The 26,471-nt window shown below is 42.8% G+C and overlaps 1 protein-coding gene across 1 annotated transcript in view; it reads left to right on the plus strand.

Moving 5' to 3' along the window:
* The first annotated feature begins 894 nt into the window (after positions 1-894).
* Positions 895-26,471, plus strand: part of TOM1L1 (target of myb1 like 1 membrane trafficking protein) — a 54,694-nt gene continuing 29,117 nt past the window's right edge. The window contains exons 1-7 of the mRNA XM_045773048.2: positions 895-1,083; positions 3,411-3,495; positions 5,600-5,678; positions 12,531-12,680; positions 13,296-13,421; positions 14,841-14,945; positions 16,140-16,256. Of these exons, the coding sequence (XP_045629004.2) occupies positions 1,026-1,083; positions 3,411-3,495; positions 5,600-5,678; positions 12,531-12,680; positions 13,296-13,421; positions 14,841-14,945; positions 16,140-16,256 (720 nt within the window). The 5' untranslated portion in view covers positions 895-1,025. The remainder of the gene's footprint in view (positions 1,084-3,410; positions 3,496-5,599; positions 5,679-12,530; positions 12,681-13,295; positions 13,422-14,840; positions 14,946-16,139; positions 16,257-26,471) is intronic.

Here is a 26,471-nt window from a genome sequence, read left to right on the forward strand (position 1 = left end):
GTCTTTGGCATCACTGGAGATTGTTAACATGGCTAATCAGATGTTAATTGCATGCACAGGAAAAGGAAATAAATTCCGCTTCTGAAAGGCAGCTGGAAAGGGTTTGGACTGCTCAGGCTCAGATTTACATTCCAAAGCAGTTCTGAAGCCAAACACACTCCCCGCCTGAGCAGGAGGAAAGCCCCTCTCCTGTCCTCAGCTTTACTGGAAAACACAACTCCCAGGAGGGAGGGTTAGGAACCCACAGTTTACTTGGCGGCACCCCGTAAGTAGTCCCTCAGGAAGTAGAGGCGAGACAAAGGACGCCGGCTCCAGGGGCGTCCCTAAATTCGAAGCCAATCCCTCTTCCCATATATCACCTCCTTTAAAGGACAAGGAACACACCTCCCCAAGATCTCTGGGGTGCGGGTGGGGGTAGGAAGTATTTCTACTCAATTCGTTCAATGGTTAAATATTTATTTTGTGGGTGCCAGACACTGACCTAAGCGGTTTACATCCTTAATTCTCACAATAATCCTGAGATTTGTGTTATTAACCCCATATTTCCTTCTCTACAAAGGGGAGCAGGAGGCGCGGAGAAGAGCAGTAACTTGTCCAGTAAGCGGCGGCATCATAGCACGGGTCTCTAATCCCCAGGCTGTGCCCACCCCCCCTCCCCCGCCCCAGGGCCACCGGCTCCGCGGGGGCGACAAGCCCACCTGGGTCCCCAGCCCGCGCGCGCCCGGCGGTTCTCGCGGGGGCTCCACGCGGCCGCCGCCGCCCGCCCGCGCCCCCTGCAGCCGGGAGCGCCACCTCCTCGCCGCTCCCGCGGGGCACGTGGCAGGTGCGCTGACGCCCCGTGTCCCCGCCCCCGCGCCCCACGCCGGGTGCCCGGCGCCCCGCAGCGGCCGGGCAGGTCGCGCAGCCTCTGCCGAGCCCGGGAAGCGCCCGGGCGAAGAGGAGGAGCCAGGGGCACCGAGCGGGTGGAGTCGGGAGCCCGAGAACGGTGGAGGCGGATTTCCTGGGCCCGGCTTGGTGGGGCTACTATGGCGTTTGGGAAGAGTCACCGGGATCCCTATGCGACCTCCGTGGGCCACCTCATAGGTAAAGAGAGGGGGAGGGAGACGCCAGGGCCGGCTTTGGGGACCCGGGGGCCCTTCCCGCTTGACTCCATTCTCGGTCTCATCCAAGTTTGAGGAAAGCCTTCCCCTCCCCCTGCAACTTTCCCAGGGCACCCGAATCCTACCCGGCCCCTTTGAGGCATTTCTTTATGGCTGACTCCCCCTGAAGCCCCCCCTTACGGTCTGCCTCCCTTTTGGTGCTTCCTGGGGCGTGGAACTGAACAGGTGAACCACGCGCGAAATTCAGGTGTGGAGTGTCGGGGCCTGTGCAAGGGGAAAGGGGAAACTTCTGAGCCAGGGGAAAGTTGTTCGTCAAGTGTGCTGCTCTCACTCGAGGGCCAAGTGTGCAGTGTGGCTCTGTCGGTTGTACAGAGCAGGGAAAGACGGCTCAAGGAGGTTGAGTGATGTGACTTCACTGCGAGAGGCAGGTCCCTTTAAACCAGTTCTGTCTGGCGCCGAGCCCTAACAACCTGAGTTACTTTTTCTGGGTAAACAAAGAGAATGAAAATGCCCAGCACTGGAGTGAGGGAAGCAGGGAGTAGAGGAGCAGTCTGGGGTCACCAGAGGCCTCCAGAGGGACCACGCAGGTATTTGCCTAAGTCCTTTCTTCTGTGGCTGTACTCCGAAGAATGTAGTTAGGGAAGCAGAAACCAGGGACTGGACTGTTTTTACCAGCACCGGCTCCTTTCTTCCTCCTTGCGTCCAATCCTCCCTTGGCAACCGGGTGTGGCACAGGGCCTGTGGATGCCAAGCACTGCGTGATAATGTCAGGAACTTAGTGGGGTGAGGAAATCCTGAGAACCTGGTGGTTGTAGTAAGAAGACTCCGATTTGGACAGTTTTGTCTGCAGCTCAGTTAACAGGAAACAGGCCAGGCAACCTGAACCTACCTTATAAGGTTCCCCCATCCATCTTTAGAAGATGGTGAGAGTAGCAATCACTGAGGGGAAAATGCTTTCTAGACCGTTGTGGGCTATATCCCTACTGGATATTAAAATGAACTTTGAGCAGAAATAGATTCAGACTGCATCTTCCTAGGGCTGCTGAATTATTTAATTTGTAAATATTTGCTGACTGTCAGCTATATGCCTGGATCTGGATGAAGCAAAGAGGAAACATGGTCTCAACCCTCAGGGAACGTGCACTCTTGTAGGGAAGACAGACACAATTGGGTAGTGACTGCGGTAGGGTACCTTTGCAATACAAGAAAACTGCGAAACACAACTTAAAAAAAGGGAGAAACTTTGTCATGGCTTTTGAGGGGTGATTAGGAGTTTTCTAGGGAGATGGGAGGAAGCGTAAGGAATGGAGAGCAAGGAATCTGGCCGAAGGAACAACGGTATTTGTCTAAACAACACAAAGTGGGTTAGCATTGTCCATGGAATGCCAAATTCAAATAGCTCTTTTCCTAGATTGGAAGCAGGCTAAGCTCTGGGGTTCTCTCGACCACACCCTATTCGTTCTTCCTCTTCACTATCCTTTTTAACTTTCTCTCCATTCCCCCTAGGCCTCATGTTTTCATGCTGAGGATCTTCTCCTTTCTTGAAGGAACTATATTAAGCTCATTTAGGTTGTGTTCTATTACTCTTCCCAGATGGCATTTTCTGTTCTTAAGGAGAATGTCTGGAGAGGGAAAAATATCTGATTGTTTGATGGGGTTCCAGGTGCAGAAGCATTCAAGTCTGCATAGTGCAGCTTTGGTTAGTACAGGTGCTGGGAGTGACCTTGCTTTAATGCTCAAGGACACAGACAATTTCAGTAGTTCCGATTCTCTTTCTCAACATGCTCCCCCCCAAGAATAAATGGCTTAAAAAAAAAGACATCAAATAACTTAAATTCTAATGCTACTTCTACCTTGTACTGGCTGTGTAGCCTTGAGTAATTTCCTTAACTTTTCTGAACTTCTGTTTCATCATCTGTAACAGTGGGTTAAATGAAGTTGCATAAGATAAAACACTTTGCACTATGCACTCGGCATTGTAGGTGGCTGCTCCGTAGGTGCTTGTCTTCAGAAAGACAGGCCAGCAGATGGAGATTTAGCCAACCCGTCCTGGCCCTACAGCCGGGTGTTGAGCCTGCAGCTTTTATTAATAGGTCATTCATTACTGCTGTAATGGCAGCACTCTGAACTTGGGTTCTGATTGATTCCCAAATTACTGGGAATTGCTCAGGGAAAAAAAAAATCTTTGTCTTTTGGTAATATAAACTTCATGGTACTTGGAAGTGAACGCCAGGCTGATTATTTCAGGAAGACCAGACATTTTTTATTCTGTTGTAGCTCAGACTCAACACAACAGCTTTTTCTTTGCAGAAAAGGCTACATTTGCTGGAGTTCAGACTGAAGATTGGGGCCAGTTTATGCACATCTGTGACATAATTAACACTGCCCACGATGGGTGAGTACAGAGTGTGGTGCATGCATTTGCCTCTGATAAGAAGCCTCGCAACTACAGCACGTTTTTTCTTACACTCTTTGGTTTTCTTATTGAGTGTTTTCATCCCCCCCCTTGGGCACCCCTATGTCTGGTTGAAACATAAAGACAGCTGCTGATTTCAGCATGTGGACTATCTGAGAATCCATTATAATTTTTCTCTTTGCCTTTTCTTTAATAGTTTTAAATTTTGTCTTTGTGAAGCTCCAATTCCTTTTTCTTTAAAGAAAACAGAATTGTTTCCTCCTCTAGAAATTCCCCCTGTTCTGATAGCCAGTATTTTATGCTACTGAAACTGAAAAATATCCAGAAGCTGGTGAACTCCTGATGGTGACCTGTCCTGGGTAACTGTCATTATTAACCAGTAAATAATCAAGCAGTCTTTTTTTTTTCCCCCTCGTTATAAGACAATTTTTTCTTAATGTCAACTCGCCCACGTTCATGCTGTGTTCTTAAATGATGTGCTATGTTTTGTTATGCTTTTTAAACTTTAGGGAATAAAAGCTTTAAAAAAAATCAGTAAGGCCAACTACTTGTGACGTTAGTCTGAGTTACAGGTTGTTATAAAGGGATACAATTCTGTTAAGCTTCCTGGGCACATTCAAGCGATAACTGATAGCAAAAAGATTTGGTCTAGTTTATGTTGATTGTTGATGGAGAAAACATTACACTTAATTACTGACTATATTAAATGAGTGTATTAAGGTTATGGTGTTTTCCTATAATCTTGGTTCCTCTGAAACTTTTCTTCATGGATGCTATTAATTTCTTCATTGATAATATAAAAACGGAATCTCAAAGTAAATTTTTTCCTTTCAAAAAAGTATCTTTATTCTTAAACTCTTCTAAGAGTTTAATTCTAGATTCTATATGTGATTTTTTTAGAAATATAATCTATATATTTATAGTAGTTACAATTCTATCTAAGCATGTATAATTGTCATATAATAGAAATTCTACCCATGCAAACACAGACAAAGTTGGACGCTAATATATAAAAAGAATTTGTATTCTTTTTTCAGTTTTATTGAGATAGAATTAGCATACAGCACTGTAAAAGTTTAAAGTGTATAGCATAATGATTTGACCTAGATATATTATAAAATGATTACCACAATAAGTTAACATCTGTCACCCCATATAGTTACAAAAAAAGTTTTTTTTCCTTCTGATGAGAGCTTTTAGTGTCTACTCCTAGCAATTTTCAAATATACCATACAGCAGGGGCGCCTGCGTGGCTCAGTCGGTAAGCGTCTGCCTTCATGCGCAGGGCTCCCTGCTCTGCCGGGAGCCTGCTTCTTCCTCTCCCACTCCCCCTGCTTCTTCCTCTCCCACTCCCCCTGCTTCTTCCTCTCCCACTCCCCCTGCTTCTTCCTCTCCCACTCCCCCTGCTTCTTCCTCTCCCACTCCCCCTGCTTGTGTTCCCTCTTTCACTGGCTGTGTCTCTCTCTGTCAAATAAATAAATAAACAATCTTTAAAAACAAAAAAACAAATATACCATGCAGCAGTGTTAACTGTGGTCGTCGTATTATACCTTACATCTCCAGGAGTTATTGCTCTTATAGCTGGAAGTTTGTACCTTTCGACCACCTCAAAGCAAATTTTGATCCTCTACTTTTACATAATTCTTTCTTCTATAACGTAAAATGGTAGTCTATCAGAAGCTGACCTAATTAGTCAGAATTCCTCCTACATCACCTGGAGGGTGGTCGGGAAATAGTCTTAATCAAAAATGGTAACCTTCATTGTTTTGGGAATTACATTTCCTGCAAACCAGTATTGTGCATTGATAGAGGGATAGGGATATGAGTGCATTTCACATGTAGTGCTTTCTAGGTAATATTATTATGTAAATATTCTATTAGAGTCTCTCGAGGGGGTAGATAGTATTGTCTGCCTAGATGTATGAGGAAACACTTGTGAGAAGTTAAATAATCTGCTCAAGCAGAATCAGGACCTTGGTCTTCTCCTTAGCCACTCCTCTTTTCACAATGCACATTGGTTTTCAGAGACTGCTTATTTTCAGCAATGCCTAAATTGATGATTTCACTGTGTTTATTGCTGTAGGCCAAAAGATGCAGTAAAAGCTTTGAAGAAAAGGATTTCCAAAAACTACAATCATAAAGAAATCCAACTCACCTTGTCAGTAAGTACTTTCAATGTTATAATCAAAACCCTAGGATTTCCCAAGCCATAGGCACATTTTTTGTTTTATGTAAAAAAGGAAAAGAAAAAAATATGTATTATTCTGAGATAATAGAGCAGCAAAAAGTTATTTAGAGTATGAATTAAAACTGAAAATTACAGAATTGAGAGGGTTTTGCTGATTGTCACAGCATTTAATTTCGTGGAAAGAGTGTGTTCCTGGAAAATCAGCTTTTCCTGGTCAGGAGATGGGAACTGGTAATTCAAAACTTGTAGATACTGAGCCAGTCAAGAAGTCTGTGTACGTATTGCCCATGAGGAGAACTGAAGTCTTGAAAAATGCTTCCCTGTTAGCTTTTTACCTCACTTGAACAGCTCTGTGGAATTCTGAGGTGCTGGCGCTCGTTAAGTTTCAGCCAAGCTCTCCTGCGTAGTGTAATTTGGAGACTGTTCTTTGTTGGTTTAAACAGCGCTGTACACCTTATTGTCTCTGACTTGGGTGTGGGCATTTATTGGATGCATTCGCGTTTTTCCCCTCATCCTCGGCCATATGACCTCTTCAGTCACTTTGGTGAGTTGCCATTTTTACTATGGTATGTTTTGCCAGCCCTGCCTGCTGCCTGAGAGTGAGCTGTATGGCTTTCTCATTTCTCCCGCATGCCCTTGTTTACCTCAGCCAGGCCCCAAGCCACAAGGTGAGGGCCCTAACCAGCCAGCATCACCCTCCCCTTAGGGGCTCTGGGAGTTTTATCAAGAGAACTCTGGGGCTGAAGTGCACACAGCTGCAGTGTTTGAGTTTCATGGGGAAGAAGCCTCACCGCTTGCTTGGAGAGTAACAGAATGAGAACAAATGAAATGAATTGAATGGTCTTAATGCTGTCTCTGAAGAAACCCTTTAAGTTAGGATGTGGACATAGTTTTAGAGACCTTTTCCTCCTTTACCTCTTTTTTTTTTTTTTTTAACACCTCTCCCTTGTCCTTTTCTCATAGCAGCCACCTCAGGGAGGTCCCAGAGTGGAGGAACTTGAGAGATGAGTAAGGGCTAAAGCAGAACTACTAGAACCATGGGCTGATGATGGGGGAAAACCTCTGGTACCTAATAGATGCTCTTGACAACCCCATGGAGCAGTTCTGGTCTTAACTCTATTTCACAGATGAAGAAACTGAGACTCCATGAAGTTGTGGGGTCATCTTTTTCTCCATTATTTAAGAGGCATAGGCAAGATTTCAATTCAATCCTCAGATTGTAAATCCCAGGCCCTTACACCATACCACTTTGCTTCTCAGAATGGATCAATCTTCTTTGTAGAGTGACGACTGTGTTTCATTGGTGTCTTCAACTCTTTAGTCCTTGGTACAAGACCCGGTACATCAGTGTATCAGGGACTGAGCTGATTGACCTTCAGCCCCCATCCCACTCTCTTCATATCCAGGAGGACTCCGGGGCTAATGGAATATACTGTAGAATTGGAGTAGAAAGTGATATAGCTTTTCCCTAAAATGGAGGGGATCTGGGCTATCTCAAGGCTGCTGAAGGTTTGGAGAATTGACTGAAGAAGATAAGGGCAGAAGGTGAATTTACACTACTTATGTTTTAGCATATTATTTCACCTTCTTACAGTTGTTTATATACTGGGTGTGTCTTTTTCTTGTGGTACCCAGCTTGGCAAGAAATGCCTTTCTTGGCATTTCTGTGGTTGCTTCTACTCTGTCTCCCTATCTTTCTCCATCCTGGTTCCTTCTTCTGATATTGAGCTGGGACCCTTTACAGAGGAAGCAGGGTTTTTCTAGAGTGTTGTCTCTTCTGGCCATCCCCTTTCTCTTTGGGTTCCCATTCTTTCTTCCCTTCAGGTAGTCTGCTCTCTCAAGGCGTATTAGCTAGCCGTACTAGCTGCCCGTTCCCATTACCCGTCCCACCTCAGATAACTATGTCTTGCACCTCGTGTTTTCCACACCAGAACATGAGAACAAGCAAATCTAAAACCCATGCCAAAATAAGGGGGAGAGTTATGGGTTAGGGATCAGAATAGCTCCTCATTGTTAGGGTCAGAGTTCATTAAGATACCTTCTTCTTGGCTTTTCTTTAAATAGGCCTTTGACTCTTGATAGCTTCCTGCATATTTGCCCAGTCACCTCACCTCTGACTACTCACTGTACTGCAGAGGTGTTTGTGGCTTCAGAATGGACTTTAATATTAACTTAAGCCAGATGTAATTATGAGGGAAATTGGTCACAGAAATAATCACCCAATGTCTATCAAAGCAATTAAATGTTTACCAATCAATTCTTTAAAAACGAATCCTGTTGGGGCGCCTGGGTGGCACAGTCGTTTTGCGTCTGCCTTCGGCTCAGGGCGTGATCCCAGAGTTCTGGGATCGAGCCCCACATCGGGCTCCTCTGCTGGGAGCCTGCCTCTTCCTCTTCCACTCCCCCTGTTTGTGTTCCCTCTCTCACTGGCTGTCTCTCTCTCTGTCAAATGGATAAATCTTTATAAATAAATAAATAAATAAATAAATAAATAAATAAATAAATAAATAAATAAATAAATAAATAAATAAAAAAATAAATAAAAACGAATCCCCATATGTGACACTTCCATTTTATTACTCTGAAGTGATGAGAGCCTGTCATAGTCAATTATAAATGTTTTTGAATTATGTGTCATTTGGTTTCTCCATGGACTTGTTGGCTTTGATTAGGTCTTTGACGGGATTGGACTACACTGTGATTTCGTACCAGCAGTTGGTGGAGAAGTTTTGTCAAGAAGCCAGTAGTTTTATTTTTTAAAAAGCATTTTGTTACCAAGCTTCATAACTCTTAGCCAGAGGCTAACTCTTTGAATGAATCAATTGTGATAAGTCTCAGCAAGATACTATTATTGTCAAGTGGAAAGCTGTTGAACAGGTTCCTGGAAATCAATTAAGTAATAGGCCTTTGTGGGACACCACTAAGGTGGTGAGCTGCGGGATGCCTCAGAATTTGTGTAAAATGTGTCCATTCCTCCAGGAGCTCATTGTAGAATGAGCTCATCCCCTAGTGTGGCCACACCTTGGTGGAGTATTTATTCAGCTTTGTGTGGCCCCAAAGCCTGGTTTACTGTGCTTGGTTCAGAAATTTATTGCAAGGACTAAAACTATCAAGTAGCTCTTTTTCCAGTCTTTCTAAGAAGAATACTATATCAGCTAATCAGCAGATTCTCTCCCGATACGAAATTGTCCATGGCAACAGATGCTCAAAATAGTTACCATTTATTAAGGCCCTGCTATGTGTCTGGGTCTTCATATACATTCTATTTCATTCAGGCCTTACAAGAAGTCTCTAGAGGGAGGTATTATAGTTCATTTTGCAGATGAGAAGACCGAGGCTCAGACAATAAACAACGTCCAAGTCCAGCACAAAAGGAGATTAGCGAGGCTTGAAGTCTTATTCTCTTTAGTCTCTCTTGGTCCCTTGGCTTCTAGGTTCCCTATCACACCTGAGAGTATGGTGTCTTAGTTGTCCTATTTCCAAAAATAGGTTATCTGAACACAGATAAAAAATTGTACCAAAGCCCAATTTTAAAATATGTAAAAGCAACGTATTAATTTTTCCAATTTGCCACAATAGATTCTAGTGCTTATCTCAGTGGGCTCTGGGGTGAAAGAGGTACCGGTGACATAATGAAAGAGATGAGCTAGAAGTAATTAGTCCTGAAATTCTAGATTCCAGTGGGAAAACAAAGGGCCGTGATTTGTGATCTCCAGATGTTAACTTTCCCAGCATTTCATGTTGACTCTCTGATTTTATGCATGTAACCTCCTGGGACTGTTACCCATTACCATAAAATCTCAGTGATCCAAAGATAAAAACTGGTTTGTGAAATATTTAGCAAGAAACTCCCCATTCATTTTACCGTTACGGAAAGGGAGACTTGGAGCCTATGTTGCCTAATGAGACTGCCTAACGTGTTGGATGAAGTACTTCTATAAATTCCCATTGAACTAGGGGTTCTTTTCCTCTCCATAATTTACCTAATAACTCCTCATAATGCATCCAGCAAAAAGTCATTGGTTATGCAAGTTTTCAACTTAACTTTCTCTAAACAACTTGCTTTAAAATATTCATCTCAATAGGTTGTGGATTTTGTTTTTATTTTCCTTCCCTTTAAATATTTTCTGTGTTTCAGGGGCTCCTGGGTGGTGCAGTCAGTTGAGTGTCCCTCTCTTGGTTTTGGCTCAGGTCGTGATCTCAGGGTCTTGAGATGGAGCTCTGCATTGGGCTCTGCACTTAGAGCATGGAGTCTGCTCGAGATCCCCTCTCCCTCTGCCCCTTCCCCCGGCTCGTGCCCTAGCTCGTGCATGCACTCTCTCTCAAATAATCTTTAAAAATCAATAAATAAATATTTTCTGTGTTTCAGATAGACACATGCATTCAGTTTTTGTATTTTCTGGTTGCCTTCTTAGCCACATTGCCCTTAAAACTACAGGTCTAATACCTTTCTTTTTTTTTTTTTTTTCTATTGTCATTCTAATGACGCAGCACAGAGCAGGGCGGAGAGTCCATTTTCAAGGCCGCTTTTCTGCAGAGATGATTATGCCTATCCTGGTCACATTATGGTTTCTGTGACCTTTCTAACTTGAGAGGTGGCAGCATGGAAAATGGAGATTTAACTTTGTTTTTAGATCACGTGTAGAAATCTGCTTTCTGCATACAGTTCTGCAATGCCAGCTCCTTTCTTCTAAGCCTGGCTTCTGCTCGTGCTGCTTGACTGAAAATGCCCCCCAGGATCCCACTAGTGGGACTGACCCAACTAATTGACAAACCTACCTGAGTTTTCCTCCATTCACATCCTTAGCTGTTCTGACACACGATCCTTGAGAAAACTGCCCTCTTTTGATTTTCCCAGTGTTATGTTCTCTTTATTTTATGCTTCAGCTTCCATTGGTTGCTCTCTGATTGCCTTCATGGAGTCCTCTTCTGGCCTATGTGATAGGTGAGCCCCAGTGTTCCAGCCATTCTTCCCTGCTCTTCCCACGCAGCCTTGGTGTCTCATGTTAGGCTCCCTCCCTCCTGAAGGCAGCTGTGCATAGCTAGCTCCGTTAAACGTCTCTACTTGAATGTCCCACCATCTGGTTTGCCTTCATCATCTCGGGCTGCTGTAACAAAAGTATCACTACTGGCTGGCTTAAACAACAGGCATTTACTTCTCGCAGTTGGGAGGCTATGAAGTCTAAGGTCAAGGTGCCAGAAGATCAGCATCGGGTAAGAGCCCGCTTTCTGGCCTGTAGATGGCCATCTTGTCTTCGCATCCTCACACAGCGAGGAGAGATCATCTCTCATCCCTTTTTACAAGGGAACTAATCTCATTCCTCAGGGCTACACACTCATGATCTAATGACTTCCCAAAGGACCCACTTCCAAATACCCTCACATGAGAGATTAGGAATGTCAACATATGAATTTGGGAGGGACACGGACATTTAGTCAATCATACTGTTAAACTCAAAATATCTAAAATTCAACTCCTCGGGGCACCTGGGTGGCTCAGTTGGTTAAGCGTCTGAATCTTGATTTTGGCTCAGGTCATGATCTCAGGGCCATGAGATCAAACCCGGAGCTGAGCATGGAGCCTGCTTAAGATTCTCTCTCTCCCTCTCCCTCTGCTCCTTCCTGACCCACTCGTATGCTCTCTCTCTCGAAAAATAAAAAATAAAATCCATCTTATTATTTTTACCCCGGACCAAACCTGCAACCCCATCCACTTCCAAATTTCCATCCAAGGTGCCATCAGTCTCCTGCAGGACAACAGCAGCTTAACATCCAGCCATCCTTTTCCAACACCCGTCAGTTGTAAAGTTCTGCCTTCATGATTCTCTCCTGTCTTTCCTTTCCTCACACCCATATCACCCTGGTTGAGGCCTTTCTACCTTGGTTCTGTACTAGTGGGTCCCTACTGGATTCTCCATCCTCCCAGGTCCCCTTTGTAGAGTGCTGCTTGAAAACCTTCCCAGAGTATTACTTTGCACTCATTAACCTTGCTCTCAAGTTCAGAATAGAGGTGTGATGGTGACAAACTAACAAAAATCCTTCACTGTCTTCTTAGTGCAGTGGCCAAACTCTTCCCATTCACTGCCACGCGTTTCTCTACAGTCTGCATGATGCCCCTCCACACTTTATCCACACCACCTTCCCAGTGTCTCCAGTCTGCCTGCATGAAGAAGCCCCTACAAACCACAGTACTCCTTTCTTCCTGATAATTTAAATGCTTTGTCATTCATTCATTCATTCATTCATTCATTCATTCATTCAAATACCACTTACCTGGAATATAGCTCTATACTCCTTTGTACTTAACTATTTTTTAAAGCCCAGCTTAGAATCAGCTTTTTCCAAAAGTCTTAAGACCACCTGGTCCTAAATTATCACTTGGCTGTAACTAGGGTGACTGTGTGATTTATCATCCAGACCAGGACATTTAGAGAGTGAAAGGGGTATCATCGTTAATAAAGCCAGCACAGCAGGAGTGTACTAGAACTTCCCTGGAAACACCAGGACAAATGTCACCCAGTCTATAGCCCGTGTGTCTTTAGCATTTCCCATTTGGCCCTTGGCATTTACCACTTTGGATTGTTGTTAATGCTCTAATGTTGGTGTCCTGACTCCCCGAGAAGTCTGTCCTCAAAGCTCTTCCTTCACGCCTTAAGTACTTCCTCACGTTCCCAGAACCTAATGCTTTGCCATCAATTTTAGTAGACACTAAATCCTGTTTAGTTGGAATGCTGGTGGAAATCGTTACTCTGCAATTTTTACCGTATACGTAGGAGATGGTTTTGCCAGAGATATAATTAAATTTTAATTTTTCTGTCTAATTTAGCTTATTGACATGTGCATGCAGAACTGTGGTCCAAGTTTCCAGTCTCTGATTGTGAAGAAGGAATTCATTAAAGATAGTCTGGTTAAGCTGCTGAACCCCAGATACGCCTTGCCATTAGACATTCAGAATAGAATCTTGAATTTCATTAAGGTAAGTCTATTGTATGCCTTATGAGATGGTAGACCTTAGGATTAGAGCTCTAATTACGTACCACTTGGTCGGTTTAGTGATTCTCTGCCAACCTAGGATCAAGCCGGAGAACATTGTACCCTTTCATTTTCCAAGTCATAATAATTTCTTGGTATGGCATGGTGCCCTTATTCTGAAGAATTTGAAGTTATCTCCCTACTTTCACTCAGTTTCTACCTTATTCGTGTCAGGTAAGAAAAAGAGTCATGTGTACATTTATTTGGCATACATAGAAACTATGTAAGAGTATGCAACAGACCACTTTCAAAGTTATTTGGCAAAGGAACTACTGATGCTGTTTTAGAATCTATTAATGCTGGATTCAGTACAGGAAGAAAACAGTAAGTACCTATTCCAGGCTTTCTTTAGAATGCTAAGGCATGGGAATTTGATGATTAGAAATATATTGTTTTTCTAGTCTCTGAAAACATACATTTTTGTCCCTGGCATTCAAAACCAGCTTTCTCTTTCTGAGTAAGATACATAATTATCAATCTCTCATTTTCTGTCCCCACCTTAAAAATCGTGTTTTAATTTTGCTGCTGTTCTAACTCTGGAACCATCTCTTGAATTCAGACTTGGTCGCAAGGTTTCCCCGGAGGCGTGGATGTCAGCGAAGTGAAAGAAGTGTACCTTGACCTTCTCAAGAAAGGTGTTCAGTTTCCTCCCTCAGATGCAGAGGCTGAAACAGCAAGACAAGAGGTAGGATGCCTTTCCTGAGCTCATACAGAATTAGATAGTATATTATGTGAGTCTTCTGTCTTTGAAAGGGACAACCCTTCCTCCATCCAATCTAAGCAAAAAGATGAATTTATGCGAAAGCCATCGCAATATCTCCTAGAATAACCAAGCCACAAGAAGGTTGGTGTTAGCTGGATCTTTGAAACAACAGAGAACCAACCACTCAAATGTCTTACACTTGTCTCTCATTGCAGGCTAGCTTTTCCCACATAGTAGATAACGTAAGTCTTAAATTTTCATGTTAGAGCTTTAGCTTTTTCAGATTCCAAGCTCAAAAACCTTGGAAAAGGGACCAACCTGGGTTGATTTCCTACTTCTGAACAAATTAGCCGAGGTCATATAGGAACACGGTGGCTCAGATGGAAATCATTTGGATAAAGCAGAGAAGGGGGCAATTTTCAAAAGAAAGAACTCATGCTAGACAGGCAAGGGTCTCTACCATGGGGAGTCTTGTATTAAACAATAATAATTTTTGCAAATAAGGTTTTGAACTTGTAACACTCTTGAGTACCGATTATAATTCAGCTCTTAACTTTCTGTAATTTCCATAATGTGTAAACAGTCATTATTCCCTTCTGTAGATTGGTGAGTCGTGCCTTAATGCAAAAGCAGTTCAGGTGTATACCAGAAGTCTGATCTTTGCAGAGGCTTTTTCCAGAAGGCTGACTCTTCTACTCGCGCAGTCTGTTCCCTGGCCACTAGCCACTTGCCCCAGCCTCTTACCTGCCATGCATCTGTTCACCATGCCCCTTTTATTCTTTCTTTCAAGGCATAATATAGTAGTGGTGTAGGACCTTGTTACTCATTATGTGATTTGAGGTATATATAATATGGGAGATTTTTAGGCATATTCCATTGTCCATATTCCAATTAAACTCCTCATTTTTACAAGATTTCTAGGTGACTTCTCTGGACCTAATGTCAAAACACTGGCCTGAGCCCTGTGCTTCGTGTTCTTTGCTCAAAGTTGGAAATGAGGCACTGACTTTGAGAAGCATTCATTAGTAGAGAAGGAGGTGTCTTGCCAGTTGTAGCTTGGCATTTCTTTTTAAAAACCCAAAAAGAGGGCAGCAATAATCTCACATGGCAGTTTATCTTGTAGATCCTTGGTATAAACTAAGAGCACTTTATTAAATTGTAATTTAGTTACTAATTATAATAGCCACCTTTTATTGAACACTTACTATATTATGACACACTGTTAGCACCCTTCTCAAAAAATGCTGGGCAGGTTGCACACTTGACAATTGACTCTGGGCCAACGCCCTCTATCCAGGACCTTTGGTTGAGAAAAGTGATTGAGCCATCTGAATGGAAAAACTGGGCTTGGGGTGGCTGTGTTAATTCTAATAGTTATATTTCCGTATTTCGCATTGATAGGCCACTCAGATCTCCTCGAACCCACCAACATCTGTTCCTACCGCACCAGCTCTTTCCTCTGTAATTGTTCCCAAGAGCTCTACTCTTACGTTGGTCCCAGAACAGGTAACAACAGTGACAACTATATTTATCGATGACTCTTACTAACTGATCAGCACTTCGTATACAGTTTATTTGTTCTTTTATTTATTTATTTATTTGAGCGAGAGCATGAGTGAGCATGCATGCAGGGGGAGGGGCAGAGGGAGAATAAGAGGGAGAATCCCAAGCAGCCTCCGTGCTGAGCACAGAGCCTGACATGGGTCGCAGTCTCACCACCTTGAGATCCTGACCTGAGCTGAAACCAAGAGTTGGATGCTTAACCAGCTGAGCCACCCAGGTGCCCCTGCAGTTTTTTATTCTTCTTAACAACATTAGGAGGAGGAGGCACATTATTACCCTCACTTTATAGAGGAGAAGACTGAAGCTTAGTGATAATACATGAGTTATCATGGTTCAGTTCTAAGTAGAATGAACCTATGGATTCTGTCTGATTCTAAAGCCCACGTGCTTAACCATTATGCTTGGTCAGTGGCTTTGTCTTTGTGGAGGCTGGGCTGTAGAATGGATCTTGTGTCAACCGACTGGTTCCTGTTGCTCCTGATAGGACTGTCCATATCTTGTTTCAGGGAGCTCAGTAAGTGGTAGCCTTATTGCTGGCATTAATTGTGCCAACTGACTTACATTTACTTTTTTTGTTTATATTTGTTAAAAAAGGTCCAGTTAATCAGTTATTATTGATGCCTACTATGTTTTGCTATGAGGAAACTGCCATTTAAGACTGTATTATCATTCAGTATTTTATAAAAATCCATATGGTTGATTCCTCTTAGAATTTAATGCAAGAAGAAAAAAAGTGTTTTTCTCTTGATTTTTTTTCCTTTTCTAACACCTTTTCTAACACTAGAAAATGCTCATTTTTTTTCCTCATTGGTTTTGCTGCGAGCATTTACCTTTTTGTCCAGGTTCCCACGATAGTCCACCTCCTCCCTTCTCCATAGTGGTTCTAATCTGACTTTTTTCCCTTCACTTTTAACTTTCTTAGAGCATATTTGTAGCATAAATCTAGAAATTTATTACATGAGATCTCAAGTCCTTTTAGAAGGCAACAGATTGTACATTTATAAAACAATTAGGTATTTATATAAATTTGAAAATATTAAATGTCGCAAAAGCCTTTTTCTCTACCAGCAAATATCGCCTTGGTAGCAGAAAATAACGTAACCGTTCTTCATGTCACACTTGTGTTGCTCTCCACAGATTGGAAAGTTGCACAGTGAATTGGATATGGTGAAAATGAATGTGAGAGTGATGTCCGCCATATTGATGGAGAATATTCCTGGGTCTGAAAACCGTGAAGACATAGAGCTTCTCCAGGTGTAGTATGATTTCCGGGACAGTCAGTCACACAGTCTTTTAAGGTGTCTTCCATCTCAAGGCTCTAAGAATAACTTTTAATATTATCTAGTTCATCTTTGGTGATTTCTTTTTTTTTTTAAAGATTTTATTTATTTATTCGACAGAGAGAGAGACAGCCAGCGAGAGAGGGAACACGAGCAGGGGGAGTGGGAGAGGAAGAAGCAGGCTCATAGCGGAGGAGCCTGATGTGGGGCTCGATCCCATAACGCCGGGATCATGCCCTGAGCTGAAGGCAGACGCTTAACCTCTGTGCCACCCAGGTGCCCCTTCTTTGGTGATTTCTTAACTAACGAGAGGCAAGGATGACTTTATCACAAACGTAATCATTACTTAGACATGGTTCTTACTCTTTCACAATAAATGATTTAACATCGAATCATTTATAGTCTTGGTCATATACAATCTGTTAGTCACTAACTATTCAAAGTATGTACAAGTTTCCTCTATATCCATCCACTCAACAAACATATTGAGTAACGACAATGGTGGTAGAGGATATAGAGGCGAGGAGGCCGGCCGTTCTAGTCCCCAAGGAACTTATGTCTAGTGAGCAAGATTGTTTTGTCAACAGCCAGTTTATTTATTTTTTTTTAATAATAATTTTTTATTATGTTATGTTAGTCACCAAACAGTACATCATTAGTTTTTGATGTAGTGTTCCATGATTCATTGTTTGCGTATAACAACCAGTGCTCCATGAAATATGTGCCCTCCTGAATACCCTTCACTGGCCTATCCCAATCCCCCCCGCCCTTGAAGCCCTCAGTTTGTATCCCAGAGTCCATAGTCTCTCATGGTTCAGTCCCCCTTCTGTTTACCCCCCCTTCATTCTTCCCTTCCTTCTCCTACCGATCTCCCTGCTATTTCTTTTGTTCCATAAATGAGTGAAACCATGTGATAATTGCCTTTCTCTACTTGACTTATTTCACTTAGCATAATCTCCTCCAGTCCCGTCCATGTTGCTGCAAATGTTGGGTAATCATTCTTTCTGATGGCTGAGTAATATTCCATTGTATATATGGACCACATCTTCTTTATCCATTTGTCTGTTGAAGGGCATCTTGGCTCCTTCCACAATTTAGCTATTGTCAACAATCAGTTTAAATAAAGTATTGTAGATGCTGTAATAGAAATTTGTTTATCATACCTTGGGATCGGCTGCAGGCAAGGAGAACGGTGAGGACCTTTGGAGAGGGTTAGATGAAGGCAGCACTCACTCTGTGGGCGAAGACATGAACGGTGCATTTGGACCTGTACGAGCATGTGAGGAAAACCATGAGTGGTTCATGATTACTGAAACCATGGCTCTCCCAGTCATGTCCCTGTGTCTGTACGTCCATATACTTTTCCCTCTAATAGTTCTTATTCTCAATTTTAAATTTCAACACGCACTTTGACACATTAACTTAGAGGAGGGAGAAATCAGTTTCTGAGTCTTTTTCTTCCCAAACAAGTTACAGAATCTTACCCTATTTTTACATCCCTCTGACTCCCACTCCCTGCTGCTCATGTTGCTGTTATCTTTCCTTTAACTTTGTAGACTGTTAGTAGATAATGTTTTTCTTGATCATTGCTTATTTGAGAAAGAGAAAATTGTAAAAATTTCCTCTTTCAACATTCCTACTTGAATATTCCTGCTGTGTCATTGAATCACTATTAGTGGTAAACTTTGGGTGTTTACATGTCCAAAAATGTCTTTTTCCTGCCATATTAAGTGCTAATAGTTTGGCTAGACACAGAATTCTCAGTGCAAAATTCTTCAGTCCTTCCAAACTACTGCTTCATTGTTCCCTTGTACCCAGTGGTGCTGATGAAAGTATGAGGTTATTCTGATTCTTGAGTCTTTTATAGTGTTTTTTTCTTGTTACATTAATGAGTTCTGCTTACTTTAGTATTTCTGCAGTTTCACAGTATGTCTAGGGATATGTGTGCATGTATGTGCATGTGTTTCCTTTATTTATCCTGCTTAGTACTTGATAGACCTTTTTGCCCTGTTGCTATCTGGGTATTTTAATTCTGGGAAATTCTCAGCTCTTCAAGTATTTATTTTCTGCCACGTGGTCTCTTCATATGCAACTTTTTTTTTTTTTTAAGATTTTATTTATTTATTTGACAGAGATAGAGACAGCCAGCAAGAGAGGGAACACGAGCAGGGGGAGTGGGAGAGGAAGAAGCAGGCTCCCAGCGGAGGAGCCTCATGTGGGGCTCGATCCCAGAACGCCGGGATCACGCCCTGAGCCGAAGGCAGACGCTTAACCGCTGTGCCACCCAGGCGCCCCCATATGCAACTTTTCTTAAATGAGGAAACTTCCAGTTGTATTTTTCTTATCGCTCAACATTTTTTTTTTTTTTTTTACTTTTCATCTCTTCATTCTTTTGTGTTGTAGTTTTAGGCGCGTTCCTCCATTCCATGTATTTCTCTGAAATTTGCACATCAGTTTGTCTCTTCTAATGAACATTTCATTTCAAAAATTGTGTTTTCTCAGGGCACCTGGGTGGCTCAGTCAGTTAAGCATCCAGATCTTGATTTCGGCTCAAGTTATGATCTCGGGGTTGTGAGATCCAGCCCAGCATGGGGCCCTGCACTCCGCAGGGGGTCTGCTTGGGATTCTCTCCCTCTGCCCCCGTCCCCCTCTTTCTCTCTCTCTCTCTCAAATAAGTAAATCTTTTAAAAAATTGTTTTCTTAATCATTTTGGGGTTTTGTAACTTTTTTTTTCATGGATGTGCTTTCCCCTTCTATCTTTCTAAGGATAATAATTATTTTTAGGTTGCTTTTTCCATTTGCTCTATGGATTCTCATTCCTTGAGTTCCAGTTCTTTTCTTCCTCACTTCTTTCAGTTAAATTCCTCAAGTATCTGTTGGATTGCTGATAGTGAGCTCATTTTTCTGCGCAATTCTATGCAATGCAGCAGCCCGCATTCTCTGTGCAGCTCACCTGTGCCAGGCAGGAGGACACACTTGCAGTGGCATGTGCTTGGTACCGTTTTCAGAGTGTGCGGGATTGGTAGGGGATGATGCTGGGTGCAATATGTTGATAGCTGGTCTTCTAAGGTCTATGCTTCCTACTTTTCCTGCATGCTACCGATTACTGGAAGTAATACCCCATGTCTCTGCCCCAAGCATTGCTCCCATCTGCAAGAGATACTCCTTTCTCAGCTCTCTCGTCTCAGATGGGGAGAGAGGCATGGGCCTGTTTGTCCTGCCTGGTTGTTTCACTGCTGTCCCTCAGCTATCTCTTAGCTGCCCCTTGTGCCATCTTGTTCTAGCCTCCGTAGTCTCTGGGCATGGAGCATCCTTCATTTTCCTTCCGTGTTCTGCAGCAGTACTCCTTATGGGCAGTCTTAGATGTCCTGGATTATGTTTTCCCCTCATCCAGGAGTTAGCAAACTGTGGCCAGTAGGCCACATGCAGGCCTTTGTTTTTGTGCCACTTATGAACTCAGAATGGCTTTTAAATTCTTAAAAGATTGTTAAAAAAAAAAAAAAAGTTTAGGGGCGCCTGGGTGGCTCAGTCAGTTTAGCGTCTGCCTTCGGCTAAGGTCATGATCTCGGTGTCCCGGGATCAAGCCCCTCATAGGGCTCCCTGTTCAGCGGGGAGTCTGCTTCTCCCTTTACCCCTCCATCCCACTTGTGCTCTGTCTCTCTTTTTCTCTCCCAAATAAACAAGTAAAATCTTTAAGAAAGTATTCATTTCGGGCACTTGGGTGGCTTACGCGTCTGTCTTCAGCTCGGGTCATGGTCCTGGGGTCATCAGGCTCCCTGCTCAGTTGAGAGTCTGCTTCTGCATCTGCCCCTTCCCCCGCTTGTGCTCACGCGTGTACACACGCTCTCTCTCTCTCTCTCAAAAATAAACAAATCTTTTAAAAAATTTAAAGTTCACTTCTTAAGCTGTATCTACGCAGGCCCACTTCCATAGATCACTAGGGAGTCATATATACCTCTTAAGGAACACTGCACCACCCCCCACCCACAATTAATGGGTTTGAGTTTGTGGCACCTCCCAGGTCCCCAGGGATAAGAAGAGGATTTAAAACCACAGCCTGAGAACGAAGCTCCAGGTGGGGAGTGGTAGGACCTGGTCTGTACAGGTCACTGAGGACCTTCTATACCATGTCAGAGTGGGCTTTCACTCTGATGGCAGAAGGGAACCATCAGGGGATAGAAGCTGAATAACAATATAACCAGATAAAATTTTAAAAAGTCGCATGTGGTGACATTGAGATAAGTTCTAAAGAAGCAAAACAAAATTCTAGGAAACAGTTGAAGACATCATTTACCACTTATCTTATACTATGTTCTATGTGTGGAAAATGACCTCTGTGGTCAAATAAGTTTGCAAAACTACCTTCTATTTCTGAAGGTTCATAAAGCTTCTTCGTATAGTTAAGGTGCCTAAGAGTCTTTGTTTAACCCAACGTTTACAAACCTCTTTGACCAGAGAATCCCCATTTACTGAGCATGTGAACGTCCTACAGAACACCAGCATAATATATACCTTGAGAGACAAATCAATATTTTGGATCACGGGCTGTACGTCTATTATTTTTAGAATATTTTACATAGGAACCTCACATCGTTTTGTTAAGGATTCTTGGGGTTCTTAGCCTTGGACAAATCATTTAGTATCATTGGGCTTCATTGGAGGCTAAAATGAAGAGCTAAGAGGATACTTGACAAACAAAGGTAATGTTAATATATTCTGCTAGGAGATTAAAAGGAAAATTAATCATTAAATATAGTTCCTATGTAGTAATCCTTTTTAAAAAAATCCACAACTGAAGGCTTTTACAGATAATAAATTTTGTGACTCACGATGTGTAACAAGCATGTTAACTAAGACTTAAAAATTAAATATCAAAGTAAGACTGTGGGACAGAGAGTATTTTTTGGAGATGGCCACAGCAATATTTCTAGTGGCACATGGTCTTCCCGGGCCTTTCAGAGCTTCTAAAGTGACATGATTTATGACTTTTCTCCTCTCTTCCTCCATCTGTGGCAAACAATGCCTCATTAAAAATGCACACTGAAGCATCCCATTTAAATATGCGAATCCAGCTTTATACCGTGTGCCATCCTGGAGAGCACAGAAATGTTTTTTGTGTCAGAGTCTTTGGGTGCAGATGTTTGGTTGCATTTTGCAAGGATAATGCTAATGTGTTTCGATGCCAGCGTTCAGGGCTGTGCGCTGGCTTGAATACTAAGGAGACTTGGGGTGTAAATCAACATTCGAATACCACTCATGGCCCATTGGAGTTGAATGGGTTCTAGCATCTGATCGGCTTGTTTTATGGAGCCTATTGAATGTGTAACTTTTTTTTTTCATGTTTTTCGTTAGTAACACCTAGAGATCTCACGAGGAGTGCTGTTCTTACGTTCTTTCGGCAAGAATTGGATTTTTTTTCTCATACCGTCAGTTAGCTTGTAAAAGAAAACTATTTCTCTTCTCACAACACTTCTGACACCAAGTGTGAGAGGTTTTTTTCCCCCTCACATTAAACAATTCTGATGCTAACTACCCAGAGTTAGCACAAACCCCACAGGTGAAGGGCTCCGTCTTGAAGACCATCCCCACTTCAGATGCTTGTTGCAAATCCGAGTATCTCATACTTTTGACCAGTAAGCTATAAACTGGGGGTTTCCACAACCCCCTCCTCCTTGGGATGGACCATTTGCTAGAATGCCTCACAGAACTCAGGGAAACATTTGTATTTGCTGCTTTATTATAGAGGATGTTACGAAGGATACAGATGACTGCTCAGGTGAAAGATACAGAGGACAAGGTCCAGAAGGGTTTCCAAGTGCGGCGGGAGCTTTTGTACCCATGGAGTTGGGATGTGGATGTGTTCACCTACCTGGGAACCCTCTAAACTCCTTGTTTTGGGATTTTTATGGAGGCTTTATCACATAGGGATGTTGATTATTACCTCAAACCTTCACCGCTCTCTGTATGCAAGAGGATGGAGGGTGGGGCTGAAGTTCCAAGCTTCTGATTGTGGCTTGGTCTCTCTGGTGACCAGCCCCCATCTAGGAGCCCACCAAGAGTTGTGTTATTAGAACTTAAGATGCTCCTGTCACCCAGGGAGTTCCTAGGGATTTAGGAGCTCTGTGTCAGGAACCAGGGGCAGAGACCAATGTATATATTTCTTATTTTACATATTGCTTAGCTATGTAGGTGTCCCACCTGCAAATGAGGGGGGGGGTCTTTGATCCGTTGTCCTATCTGGACCTGGCCCCATCCTCTCAAGGTTATTGGATCTTGATAGATGGTTGCCTTTCAAACATTGTACCTTTATTGCCTCTCTTATCTTTGGGTCCTATATGGTTTTTCAGCCTTTGAGGATTTCTCATTCTTTCTTGAAAGCTTAGGCATGTATGGTAAAATAGCATTATGGTGTATCCAGCATTTTTTTTAGGTATTTTGTTATCAGGAAGGTTTTCAGGATCTTGAGTATAATATTGTGCTGGAAACCAGAAACTATACAGCTTGCTTTTTCTAAAAATTGAGACAAAATTCACATAGTAAAGAATTAACCAGGGCACCTGGGTGGCTCAGTCGGTTAAGCATCTGCTTTCAGCTCGGGTCATGATCTGGCACTCCTGGGATCAAGCAGCATTGGGCTCCCTGCTCAGCGAGGAGCCTGCTTCTCCTCTGCCCATCCCCCTGCTTATGTGCGCGCACTCTCTCTGTCTCTCTCAAATAAATCTTTTAAAAAAATAAAAAGAACCATCTGAAAGTATGTGATATAGTGGCATCTAGTACATTCACAGTGGAGCCATTTGGGTTCCAGAACTTTCGGAACTAGTTCCAAAAAGGAAACCCCATTCCCATGGAACAGTCTCTCCCCCTTCCTGTCTTTGCCCAGTTCTACCTACCTGCTTACTATTTCTATGAATTTACCTATTCTGGATATTTTATATAAATGTAATGATGCACTATGTGGCTATTGTGTTTGGTTTCTTTCACTTCTACATCACTAACCTTTTTTCCACTCATGTAGCACCTGTCAGAATTGCATTCCTTTAGTGGATAATATTCCATTGTGTGAATACGCTGCATCTTATTTACGCATTTATTCGTTGATGGACATTTGAGTTGTGTTTACCTTTTGGCTATTGAAGCTGCTATGAATATTCATCCACCAGTTATTTTGTTTTGTATTCCTATGTTCATTTCTTTTGACCATATACCTAGGACCAGACTGCTGGGTCATATAGTAATTCTGACTCTGGGTTTAACTTTTTAAGGAACTATCAAACTGCTTTCCATGGTGGCTGCACCATTTTACATTCCCACCGACAATGTACAAGAGTTCCAGTTTCTCGGCTTCCTTGCTAACACTTGTTATGTTCCGTTTTTGTTTTTTTTTTTAAATAGCTGTCTAGCAGGTGCGAGGTAGTAGCTCATTACAATTTTGATTTGCATTTCCTAATGACTAATGATATTGAGCATCTCTATATAGCTTTTTAAAAGGTAGAGCGCCTCATGCTGTCCTTGCTTGGAACCCTCCAGTGGCTTCCCATCACACTTGGAACAAAACCGCAACCTCCTTATTCTAGCCGCAGAGCCCTCCTTGCCCAGCTTCTACTACCTCTCCTTCCACAGGCCATGCAGCTCTTCTCTTCGGCGGTCGATGTACACTGACCACCCTTCTGTTTTGTGGACACACCGAGTTTGTTCTTGCTGGGGAGTATTTCATGCTTGACCGTCATGCTCCCCCCCCCCTTCTCATGGCCAGCTTTTTCTCCTCACTCTGAGCTTAGGATGTTACCTCCTCTGAGAAGCCCGTCCTGACTCCCCAGGTGTTAGACCCTCAACTTTTGTCTCCTGCCCCATCGCCATTTTGTCCTCCACCTAGCGCTCGGACGCTTTTCTTGAATATTCGTTCAGTTGCCTGTGCCTACTAGAATAGAAGTTCTGCAAAGCTGATCTCTAATGCTCGGGGTCTGGCTCCCAGAGCAGTGCCTGGCATGATGTAGTCACTCAATAAAAATAGCTTTCATACGTTAATGTTTTCTTCCCCCTAGATTTTATGTAGTTTAAAATAAAAATCTTGGGCACCTGGGTGGCTCAGTTGGTTAAGCGTGTGCCTTCGGCCCCAGTCATGATCCCAGGGTCCTGGGATGGAGTCTTGCATCAGGCTCCCTGCTCAGTGGGGAGTCTGCTTCTCCCTCTGCGCTCGCTTTCTCTCTCAAAAATAAAAATTAAAAATTAAACATAAAATAAAAATCTTTGGGGCACCTGGGTGCCTCAGTTGCTTAAGTGTCAGACTCTTGATTTCAGCTCTTTTATGATCTCAGAGTTGTGGGATTGATCCCCACATTGGGCTCTGTGCTCAGCCCAGAGACTGCTTCACATTCTCTCTCCCTCTCGTTCACACACTCTCTCTCTCAAATAAATAAAATCTTCAAAAAAATAAAAATCTTTATCCTTGCTATGAGAGACTGAATCTTCATTTTTTTATAATAATGTTTTATTATGTTATGTTAGTCACCATACAGTACATCCCTAGTTTTTGATGTAAAGTTCCATGATTCATTACTTGCGTATAACACCCAGTGCACCATGCAATATGTGCCCTCCTTAATACCCATCACCAGCCTACCCCATTTCCCCCACCCGCCTCCCCTCTGAAGCCCTGAGTTTGTTTCCCAGAGTCCATAGTCTCTCATGGTCCATTCCCCCTTCTGTTTACCCCCCCTTTCTTCTTCCCTTTCTTCTCCTACCGATCTTCCTACTTCTTATGTTCCATAAATGAGTGAAACCATCTTTTTTTTTTTCCAATTAGATGGCTAGTTGTCCAAATAACATCTAACAATTCATACCATCTCCGTGAGCTTCAAACACTCCTTCATCGTATTCTATATTCTAATACAAGGCCATCTTTCTGGAGGCTGTTTTGTTTGTTTGATCTGTTTGTTCAGCCCTGTGTTGGCATCCTACTATTTTAATGGTTCTAAGTATGTATTTTCATGCCTTTGTAGGTTTTGTCAGTGAAACAGATGGCATGCTCAATTTAGATAATTTGAGGAGAGTTTAATCAAGGTACTATTTATTCAGCAAGATATTGCAGGGTTTAGGGAAACCACAGGAGCTCGGTCACTATGCTGTGCTATTAACTAATATCCCGAGGTATGAATAGGCAAGAGGGAAGTTTCGCCAGAACCCAAAGGAAAGAAAAATAGAGAAAGCAGAGGTGCTTTTGGTGGAAGGAGTTGAGGGAAAAATATCTAGATCTCGCTCTCCTTCCTCCCATTTCCTGCCAGTGCGTGCTGCTTACCGAACTCAGTCATTTCAGTCTTCGCTTGTTTTTGCCCAACCCCAGTAGGGCAATGAGAGAAGGGAATATTTTAGTCTTCTGTAGAAGAAAGCAAGCTCTGATTTTCAGAGTATAACTGGAATGGGGCGCCTGTGTGGCTCAGTTGGGTAAGTGTCTGCCTTCGGCTCAGGTCATGATCCCAAAGTCCTGGGATCAAGCCCAAGTGGGGCTCCTTGCTCAGCGGGGAGCCTGGTTCTCCCTCTCCCTCTGCCTGCAGCTCCCCCTGCTTGTGCTGTCTCTCGCCATCTCTTTCTCTGTCAAATAAATAAATAAAATCTTAAAAAAAAAAAAAAAGAGCATAACTGTTGAAAGCCTTAGTCTAACTTAGTAGAAAAGTTTACAATCGGGTCAATCTAAAATTTCATCCTATAAGGATAAGTTGTTACTGGTTGGGGGGAAAAACAGTAAAATAAAAAGTCCTCCTCTGGACACTTACTGCCTTTACGATTCAGAAACTTGTGGAAGGGACTTTCAGTGTCTCTGAAACCATCTCCCTTCCTTTACAGTAGCAAGTCATGGAGCTGGAGGGAGAACCTTGTTCTCCTGAACCTGAGTTCTACCCATTATACCAACTTGCTTCGCATTTTGAGCCCAGAATTGACTTTCTAGTATAGGGGTCTCACCTGTTTTTTCCTATGTCTGTAGCTAGGTTGGAAGCAACTTGAAGGCAATGACCAAGTCGAATACTTCTAAATCCATACAGCTCTGCGTGTTTATAGCACATGCTTTGCACACTGAATGAGTTCATTAAATTTCCTTTTTTTAAAAATATTTTATTTATTCGTTAGAGAGAGAGACAGAGTACACAAGCAGTGGGAGAGGAAGAGGGAGAAGCAGACTCCCCACTGAGCCGGG

The sequence above is a fragment of the Ursus americanus genome, chromosome 23, assembly GCF_024610735.1.
Source record: "Ursus americanus isolate L20-20 chromosome 23, mUrsAme1.1.p, whole genome shotgun sequence".
In the NCBI taxonomy this organism is placed as follows: Eukaryota; Metazoa; Chordata; class Mammalia; order Carnivora; family Ursidae; genus Ursus; species Ursus americanus.